Source organism: Rattus rattus, chromosome 4 (genome assembly GCF_011064425.1).
Source record: "Rattus rattus isolate New Zealand chromosome 4, Rrattus_CSIRO_v1, whole genome shotgun sequence".
NCBI classification, from domain to species: Eukaryota; Metazoa; Chordata; class Mammalia; order Rodentia; family Muridae; genus Rattus; species Rattus rattus.
The window spans coordinates 65,032,773-65,043,550 of NC_046157.1; the positions used below are offsets into that span (position 1 = coordinate 65,032,773).

The 10,778-nt window shown below is 43.8% G+C and overlaps 1 protein-coding gene across 2 annotated transcripts in view; it reads right to left on the reverse strand.

Annotated features, from left to right (window-relative positions):
• Window positions 1–2,346, reverse strand: part of Usp25 (ubiquitin specific peptidase 25) — a 101,798-nt gene extending 99,452 nt beyond the window's left edge. For both annotated transcript variants that reach the window (XM_032900516.1, XM_032900515.1), the window contains exon 1: window positions 1,919–2,346. In XM_032900516.1, coding sequence (XP_032756407.1) covers window positions 1,919–1,963 — 45 coding nt within the window. In that variant the 5' untranslated portion in view covers window positions 1,964–2,346. The remainder of the gene's footprint in view (window positions 1–1,918) is intronic.
• Between the last annotated feature and the right edge of the window lie 8,432 nt (window positions 2,347–10,778).

Below are 10,778 nucleotides of genomic sequence, written 5' to 3' on the forward strand. Positions count from 1 at the left end.
TGTTTGACCCTGTTCTAATACAGGTAACAAAGTAACAGTGTATTAACAAGGAAAAGAAACACATTTAAGAAAGTACAGATGTAGTTCAGTTGATTGAGTTCTTTGCTAGCATGTATGATGCTCTAGGTTCAGTCCCCAACACCATTAAAAGTAAATATTGTGTATGTATAAAAATGTATGATATCGCTTTTAAAGAATTCACCAATTATCAATGAAATGATCTAATATACTTACATGCTAAAAACAGTATCACAACGTTAATATTTTGAATAGTCTCTTTGGAGAAAGGAGGCTCATTAATCAGAAATATTGGAGTAGATAACAAAGAACTTTTGGTGATTTAATTCTTGATTCTACAGTTTTTTATACAAAGTTCGGAGCCATTCCGGTAGTTATCTGACTATGCAAGGAAGTAGTTTAGTCAAAATGAATGACAAAAACCACAAACTGAATAAATTTCTTGCAATTTTAAAGTTTAAGAGAAGCAAAAAAAACCAGCAACATTTCCCACTTTGAAATGAAGTTTTAAAATGCAAAATGAGTACAAACAAAATGCTACTGAGTCTATAGCTTAGTATTCCTAAGATCACATGACCTAATCAAAATTCCAACACATATTCAACATCAAAATGTAAAGATCACAGTGTTCTACACACAGCATACAGAACTAGGAGGCCAACTGTTTTCTTCGTTATTGCTATTCAGTCTTCATTTCTTTGGCCACAAATACATTACAGTTTGCAATAATCTTTTCAGTGTGCAAGTAGCATAGACTAAAATAGGCTCCAAAAACAACTTTAACAAAAGCGCCTAAAATAACAATGCACTATCCCTACTTTCCAAAATTCTCTGGCATCTTTGGTTATCGCAAGGAACATAAAATTCTAAAACTATTCTAATGGAAAAAAAAAAAAACTAAAACAAAAGCAGTCTGTTTGAACGTACTGGTCTATTTAAGTACAACAGGCCCTCACTTTAAAGACAAGCTCAGGTAGCCTGCGAGTACCCTGTGTCTAAAACTACAGCAGGGTGTGGCATCCATTACACCCGATGAGCCAAACAGGACTCTGGCTGTTCACTGTAAACCTAATTGCTCCTACATTTAGAATTCAACTAAGCCAACATTTCCCTTGTGCTCGAAATGCTTTTCGCACCAATAAAGCGGGTGGGCCGGGGTGGGGGGTGGGGGGCAAAACAAGTCATGACCATCTACTCCTCAGGGCATGGAGCAAGCTATGATGGAGGATTTAAGATTCTGAAAGTAAAACCTAGAATTAGCAAGGTGCTATTTTAAAAGCAATATGTGATGACCCCCCTAACTCAGTGTGTTAAAGAGTAAAGAATGAACGAACAAGAGAGCAAGGTCAAACTTAGGGGACAAAAGATTTGAATAACAGCCATAAAGATCTTCTTACACGAGATAGTTTCTATAGTCAAGAGAGGAGGAAAGAGAGAAAGAAAAGAAAAAATAACCAACCAAATCCTCTATTTGTATAGATTCCACCCTGGGTTGATGTCATGTACTTGCCCTGGAAGACAGGTAATTCGTTTTGGGAGGTTAATTTTTTGCAGAACAGCAGGCCTGGAATAATAAGCCCTCCGAAAGAGAAACTGTCCAAAAGGGGTGACAAGTGACATTCTTGCAGAAGAAAGGAGACTGGAAAAGGAAGCGAAGGAGAAGAAAGTTTAATTACTAAGCCTGGCAGAGTACTGGAGGAATGCGGGGGTCACTCTGGGGACGCGACGCCGTCGGTTCCAGGAGAACAATCCGCAGAAGGGAGTGGACGCAAAGCCTCTCACTACTACACACCCCGCTCCGCACGAAGCCCCGCGGAACCGAGCGCGACGCCCCGGGATGGCCCGGCCGGGCGGGAGGCCACGCGGCCCGTCGAGGAGCGGCGGCCAGCCGGTGTCTCACCTTCTGCGCCGCGCTCTGCTGCAGCACATTCTGCTCCACGGTCATGGCCCCCGCGGCGGCCCCGCCTGTCGCGCTCTACCGGGCCCGGGGCAGCGACGCGGACGGCCCGGGAGGACAGCGCCCCCGCCAGCCGGGCGCGAAGGCGATGGCGGCGGGCGAACGCGGGCCCCGCGGGCAAGCGGCGAGACGCTGCCGGAGAGCGCCACCGCGGCCGCCTCAGGTCCTCTGTGCCCCGTTCCTCAGCGCCGCTGGTCCGCGGCGGCCCGGCCCATGGGCGCAGGCGAGGGAAAGCACGAGCAAGCCGGGCCGCGTCACGCGTTCGCACTCAGCTTCGCCTGACCGCTCCGGGGGACCACTGCGGGCGGGTGGCAAGCGGACGGAGGGAGCGGCCACCCGGAATGGCGCTGTCCTCCAGCCGCCGCGACTCCGCCTCCAGCCCCCCCCCCGCCGCCGTCACCGCCCCGCCCCGCCCCTCCTGCCCCGCCCCCTGCTCTGCCCCACCCCACCCGTCCCTAACCCCTACATTGTGACCCGCGAGGGTTGCGGGAGGGGCTGTGCTGCTGCCCCGCCCCCCCGATGTGCCCTGCTCGTGGTCTAAGCCCTGCCCATCTGGACAGCCAGAACCGCCCATCCTGCAGGTTTCTGTGTGCTGGTTTGGGGCTCTTACTAAACTCTGACGTTCTGACCCCCAGTCTGAGGCTACAGCCATGGGATAGTATATCAGATCACCCTCTTGCTCAAAGTCTCCAAACAATCTACGTCCTGTAATGTCCCAAAACCAGGGCGGACCCAGAACTCCAGTACTCCCTATGTCATCTATGCCTTTCTAGGAATTTTCACAAGCCATGAACCAGCTGGAAAAAAAAAAGTTAAATGAACAGAGCGCTGTTAGATGTCCTTCTGGGATGTACTTTCCTCAACTGTTCGTTGCATATATCGGTATTGACATTCTGTGTTTATTTCATGCACTGGAATGCGTGCCAGTCACTGCTAGGCTGGGGATTTAAGGTTTATTTACTGAAGAGAATATAAATGAATAGACATAAGGCAAACAACATTATGAAAGAATCACTGCCTAGATGATGCATAATTCTAATATCCTTGTTGCCAAATTAAACAAACGATTAACTATCGCATGTGGAATAGTCTACTGTAAATGGAGTTGTAGGAAAAGCCTAACTGAGAAAGAAATTTGGAAATAAAATATCTTCAGCTGCACAAACTAAACTAGGGACAGAGTAAGGGTGCAGCCCAGGCAAGGGTAGATTAATGTGTGCAGGGTTACAAATACAATAATACAATGCAGATACAAATTAGGGTGTAATTTAATCCATGGCAAAGAAAACAAGCTTGATAAAGAATCAAAAAAAAAAAAACCACGTTTTAAATAGTCATAGTAACAAAAAAACAGCCTTGTAATAATTAGAGATTAAAGATACATCTCAGTAGTCACAAGCATGGATACACCAGGCTATAAGTTTGATCTTTAGGACTACTCCTTTTAAAAAGTTAAAATTAATGTTAAAGAAATATTACAATGCTTTTTTTAAAACTACTGCCAGATATTAAACATTAATTTCGGGAACTTGGTAGTAGTATAATGACCCTCAGAGTTCCATTCTTTAGTCTTAATTTTAAAATCTCTAGTACTTTAAATAAAGGATTGACGGCCCACCTGGAACGTTCATTTCCGGCTCATTTCTGAAGTTTTTCACTCATTCAATGATTTTTAGTACACTGTCAATTATCCAAGTACATGATTTTTGAGATGACATATTTTAGGTTAACTGATATATGTTTTCTTTGGAATAATTGGAGGAGAAAAATTTGTGAATTAACATAAATTAGTACAAAAGCCCGTTTTGCAAACTCATTTTCAAAATTTGCATCTCACATATCTGCCTCATTAGGCACAGCAGCTGAGACTGTGCAGTCACAGAATATTACATAAGAACTCCTACCCTAATACATTACTTGACATTATTGATATTTGGTGAAAAGACATGGTAAACATCATGTGAAATAAAAATAGCGTGTGATCATGCTATAATTTGAGTATTTCTCAGCAAAAGCATACCCTACTTAAAGTCCCAGTAACAGTATTGGATATTGGGGCCTAATAAAAGGTGAATATGGTATAAAGATTCTACCACCATAAATTAATAATGAGTGAATTATTATGAGTATTATAAAAGAACAAGACCCCTCCTCTTTTGTCATATCGCACATGCATGCGTGTGCTCAGGCATACACACACACACACACACACACACACACACACACACACACACACACACACTTTCTGCCATGGGATGAGGTATCACAAAGGTCTTTGGTAGATGTAGGTTCAGCCATCCATCCTAGACTACTTACACACTGGGACTATAAGTCAAATTTTTTGGTATATAATTAGCGTACCAGTCTTAGGTTCTCTACTACGTGAGCCTAGAATAAGGTAAGGGCAAACCCAAAATCAACTTTTTTCTATTGAGAAAAGAAGAATGTTTCTAGTATTCATTATTACCTTTGGTGTGTACGCATGTGGACCAAGTAATTGCTCTTCTAGCTTAACTATACATTTCTCTTTGTTTAGAAAAGGCTTGAGATCTATTTCTGGACACCGAGAGCCTACGATGTTGACAAAGATCTTTGTAAGACATTTATAAGAAAGAAGAGCTCACTTGATTCATAATGGAAATTTGCGTTTTGAAAATGAAAGTCTCAAATCTACCTTAAGAGTATCAGAATTTTTTCCACCTTAACATGCAGTGATAGCCTAGAATTATTTTATCACCACCTGGAGTAAACAATAAGCAACCGCACAAAGAAGAGATTCTATGATGTCACAATGGTACTGTTAGGCGATAGAATACTCATAGATGAGGAGCCATAGAAGAGACCAGCTAAGACAGGTACATGTGCTTGTTAAATCACATGAATGGCTAGGAAGCTTACTTATGGATAGTTCTGTGGTCCATATCTCTATATGTCAAATCATGTCCCTGTTATTATCTCTAGGTATCAATAGCCCCTCCCTTGGTACTAGGTTACTATACTCGATTTTATATAACAAATGACTACAGACTGGGATTCTTGATTGTTGTGGTTTGCCCTGAAGTTACTGTATTTTGATGCTAATTCCACTGCCCCAAGGACAGTTGCCTAGTCAGTACTCAGGACTCAGGTGACTTCACCAGAACCACCTCTCCATTGAATTTGTAAAGTAGTGGTGAGGGGCAGGTACAGGATAGAAGGAGGCCTATCATTGGAGGAAAAGGAAGGATGGGCTGGAGAGAAGTTAGAAGGAAGAGGAGGAGACTGAAGGAGAGAGGAGAAGAGAGACGAGAGAGGGGAGAAGCCGTGGCAGGACAATATGGCAGGTGATGTTAAGATTCTGCTCTGTATTTACAGGTTGTTATTAATGTTCTCAAGGGATGGATGGTACCGGGCTTTGTATGTTTAAGTGGGCAATTATATCTTACCAAGTGGGTCAAAGATTGTTGTGTGTTCTTTTATGTGAGGGTTTGAGTGCAGGAAAGTGTGCGGCTGCTGGGCTGTGTTTCCACCAAGACATCTAGCAGACATCTTGGGGCACCACGGTACAGACCTAGCGGGGGAAAAGACCAACAATACATTTTTATTTTTATATTTTTACAACAACATTGATGGGAAAAGATGTCTCTATTGTTCTGGGGGATAGAAACCTAAGAGTAGAGATCAGACTAGTGTAGGTTTGCCTTGCTGTTTCTCTCCTTAGCTTCCAGATGGTCACTTTCTCTGTCCCTCTGTATTCATACGCCTGCCATACTTACATCTTTTTCTAAGAATGTTAGTGATATTGGATGATCCCCGAAGAGCAGTCACACATTTGAACTTCTTTATAGATTTAGATCCTGAAGTCTGAAGGTCTGGTATTCCAATGTATAAATCGTCTGGAAAGTTACTCCAGTCTAGCACAGCCATGTTCAATATACTTTGCTTCTTCATGCACACCATACTCTTGTGCCTTTAAATAGTCTTTGCCTGCCCAACCCATAACCTCTTAGATTGGTAAGAGTTGCTTTGCAATGTCAGAGGGTAGTTACTCCACACATGTACTACCACGATTGACATTTCCATTAGAAGAGCTTTGCTGAAGACAATGGTCTCTGAATTAAAAATTAATATACATATAAATCAGCATAACCTACATTGTCGCATGGTTCAGTGGATATAGATACTTGTCTACAAGTAGGTCAACCTGAGGTCAATCCCCAGGATCCCCAGCGTATGGTAGAGAGAACCAAGTACATAACAAGCTGTTTTCTGGCTTCATCCCCACATACCTGCACTCATCAATAAATACTTCTCCTAATCCATATAACAATGTAAACTATCAGTTATGAAGTATTCTCTGAAAGCAAGGTTTGCCCAGAAAAAAAGAAAAAGAGACTGCATGCATCTTATTGATTAACAGCATAGAAATAGATGGCTTTACCTCACCTTGAACAAGCCCCAAATGATTCTCTCACAGAGAAGATGGGTTACAGTCCTCAGACGCTTTTTATTACCTTTCTTCCAGATGTATAAAAAAAATGGCAGGCATAAATTTTCTAAAATTATACACACACACACACACACACACACACACACACACACACACACACACACATATATATATTATGCAAAGGAAACTACATTAAAAAATGTCATCTTACAGGCTTTATTTCTCCACTTTCAGCATGCAGAGTGTGTGTGTGTGTGTGTGTGTGTGTGTGTGTGAAAAGAAAAATCTTGTATATACTTAATGAAAACTTTAGCTCTACCATCTCGGCCAAGTTGTATAAATCATCTACACTACCCACACTCCCTTCAGATTCCTTGACCTTTGTTTTACTCTAACTTGTGGAGAGTATACACTTCTTGCATGTACATGCCCTCAAGTCATGTGACCTCAGCACGTCCTTGGCTAATGAGAGGGTGGGTGGCACACTAAAGCGTGGGAGAAATGGAAAGGTTAGGCTACTCTTCTTTTGCCTCCAGCTTAACAGTGAGGCACCCCTTAGACTGTATTTGTTGATTGGTCTTAGATCTTACCAGACGCACTTCCTTATGTTTGGTTTTCCTGCTAAGTCGGGTTTTGAGATATACGTACTTTATCTCTACTCTTTATTTTTCTACTCGTGACACTATGTATGCTTTCTGTTTTCAGTAACTCCATCACCCCCAAGAACAACTCTGGGTCAGCCTCTCTATTTCTCCAAAATTCAATGGCTACTCAGAAATCATGCCCGCTTTGCTCTTAGCTTAATAGGAGTTCCAGGACAAATTGATAACCATTACCCTAATGAAAAACGGGTTCCTGTCCTCCCTCTGGTGCAGTGGCTACCCTCTCCAGGCTTTTTACAAAAAAAAAAAAAAAAAAAAAAAAAAAAAAAAGCCCATCATTATTTATGGATGGAGGAAAGAGAGGAGCTGTAGCAAATATATATAATCCCTGGAGATGAACCCCTGTTACCCAATTCAAAGAGCTACCCCATCACTTCCCCTTATATAAGGGACCATGTGCAACCGATTTAGCCCTGAGAAAGTCAATAGGCCCTTTAGTCTTTTTTTCAGACAGTGTATATGCTGTTAATTTGCTCCCCTGTTGTCAAATTAGACAACAATTTACTTTCCTCTCTACACACACATATTTCCACCTTTTTATGAGAAACAGCCACTCCCCTACATACAGCCTATCAGAACCCACTGTCCCCTGCCCGGCCCGACATCTGAGGGAAACGCCCTTGCTGATCAGACTGCCTGGAGCAAGCAGATCTATTTCACCACACACACACACACACACACACACACACACACACACACACACACACACACACACAAAGGGCCTTCTCGCCTGCTTCCTCCACATTCCTCTTGCGCTGCCACAGAGGATAATAAAAACATGCTCCCTTTGTGCATCCCTTATTACTATCCCAGCTTTACAAACGATGGGCACCAACCCCTCAGGTCTCAAATCCAATGCCCTATGGCAAATTGGTGTCACCTTACATTCCTTAATTTGGCAGGCAAAACTATGCCTTGGTGAATGAACATTGGCACATGTGTTTTGTATGGCCTACAGCCCAAACAAGAGAAAACTCAAAAAGGTGAATTCACCATAAATTCGGCACCCACGGGCTCTCATGACCATTCCCTGTGGCCCTGCCTTTACCAGCTCCCAATTCAAAACCTTCTGCTCACAATGAGAAATTTCCCACCACACAAGGATTCCTCGCAACACCCAGGGCCAAGGGATAAAGAAAAGAACACATCATGCCTTTAAAGGCTTACTTATAAAACAAAAAGCAAATGCCTACCCCCACCTAGCACACAATTAATGATGCCTCTGACTACTTTAAATATATTTAACATCTAAAAATGTGCCAAATACCCTCCTATCTCCCTCCATTAGCACACACCAGGAACAACCCCTCCCATTCTCGTATAATTCTAGACCCCGATTCCATGTCCACTATCCCCAGCCCATTCCTCTGCTTTCCCTTAGATAGGATTCAGAAGGGAGCAGACCCTGCTCCTGACAATTGGAAGATATTTTATGTGTATCTTTCCACGGGATCAGCCTAGGCCTATTTGAGTCCCTGCCAGAAATGTCCGACATCATCCCACCAACCAAGAAAATAGCCTGCTTCTCGCTTGACAGATCAAGGAAGAAGGAAGTGGAGGAGACAACAGAAAAACAAGATCTGCTGAAAGGACATCCAGGACCTGGTGGCCGCTGCCCAAGCTGTGTGCCCTCCCAATACCCAACAACCGGAGATTCTTTGCTAGGGAGACCTAAGACAAACACAGCAAAATCATAGGAAGCCAGGACTGCCCACTTGAAGGATGCGGAGCCAGGATGGAGATTCCTCTAGACCCCGATTCCATCTCCACAATCCCCAGCCCATTCCTCTGCTTTCCTTTGGCAACACATGTGACTGCCTCCAGGAGACCTCCATCAATGGAGGTTGCAGACATTGGGGTGTAGAATTGAATCCACCAGGCATGGTAGTGCCATACTTGACCATCTTAAAAGTCATTTTCACCTTTCCAGCACTCCCTGGAAAGATCAATGATGAGGAGTTTTGGTTAGCTCTACCGTAATGTTTATGCTATATAGCCTGCAGTTGACATATGTGTCTCTCTCCAGCTTGTCCCTGCCTCCAAATCAGTCTTTACTGATGTTAACATTCTTCAACAGGAAAACCAAATTCAGAAGGAGGTCTAAGCCACTCCCTCCTTGCAGGGTGTCATGGTATTCTATCCCCAGCACCTCCAGGCTGCAATTTACCTGCAACATACAGCTGACCTCTGCCCTCTAACCACTCAGCCCAGCTCCTCTCAATGCTTCTTCTGTGTTTCGCTCTTCTGGCCACTACTGGCAGCTTTTCCCATTAGAATCTTGCTCCATGAACCTCATGGAGACTTACCCACACGAAGTCACAAAACATCCCTTTCTTCAATCTACCCCTACCCTTTTGTTTTATAGGACCTTCTTCAAGATCCCATCCTACATGTCCCTGTAACATCACTGTCACAAGTTAATATGTGCTAATCCCCCACCTTCTCTGGTGCAACAACCCTACCAGTTCCTGAATTATACCCCGTTTTTAAAGGCTTCTACACCTCCATAATGACTGTTTCCCAGCTTTAGCTCTATGAGCCTGAAGAACTTACATTAGAGCTGTGCGATCTAAAGAAATGAGAACTCTTCATCTCTCTTCTCATGGGTCTTACCAACTTGATGGATGCTTCTGGTGCAGTCAGAGCAGCCTTCCTCTAAACACAGCATGGCCAGTGACTTCCAAGATAAACGTGACAAGGCCATGGCTTCCACCACAGACAGTCTTGAGTCCCTCCAGTGATAAATCACCTCCCTGCATGGATTGTTCTCTAAAACTAGAGGGCCCTGGACTTAAAGGACTGATGAACAGGGAGGGATTTGCCCTGTGTTAGGGGAAAAATGTTGCTTCTCCATCAGTAAATCTGGGCTAGTGGAACCAGACTTACAAATGCTCAAAGATCTCAGGTGAGATCTCTGGGCATGCTATGCACCCAACACCTCTAATCCATAGTACTCAAACCCTCTGGTAGATTGCCTTCTCCCCATCTTTGACCCCAGACTGGACCTTTGGAGCCATCCTTCTCCTGGTGCCCTACTCATCAGCACCTCTAAACCCATCCATTTTAACATTACAAAAATCACTGCCACCTGGACTCTGGTTCAGCATCAAACCATTCCCACATAGAAGCTGATGACGATGACACTGCTAACCCCATTAATAAAAAAAGTGGGGGGATGTGGGTCAAATACCATGGTGGAGATTGCGGGGAGGTGCGGGAGGGGGGGTGATGAGCCTGGAACAAGAGTGAGAGCAAGACAGATTCAAACCTTGAAATTCTTACCTTGAGACTAGCAGTAGTAAGGACGGATCCCTCCCTGTTGTGGGCCTGCATGCCCCTCAGTATATAGCCCTGTGACACTGACGTCCAGCACCTTCGATGTAGTCACATGGCCTGATAGCCACATTGCAACTTTAACCTCCTCTCTCCCTTTACAAACGTGTCTAGCAAGCCCCGAAAATTTCTCTTCATGAGATCCCAGCATCTCAGCCCCAGCTAATAATGTATGGTTATGTTGAAAACTCAAAGCCGCTCCTTGACGTTTGCACAACTCTTATTACCCCCAGAATTAAAGAATCTGTGAATAGTGAAAACTGTCTCAGACAGAGCATCCTCACACCACCCCCAAACTTGGCACTCAAAGCAACTAATTTTAACTCACCTGTCGGGACTAGTTTTCTTTCTTTCATTCAGTGTGGTGATAATACATGAC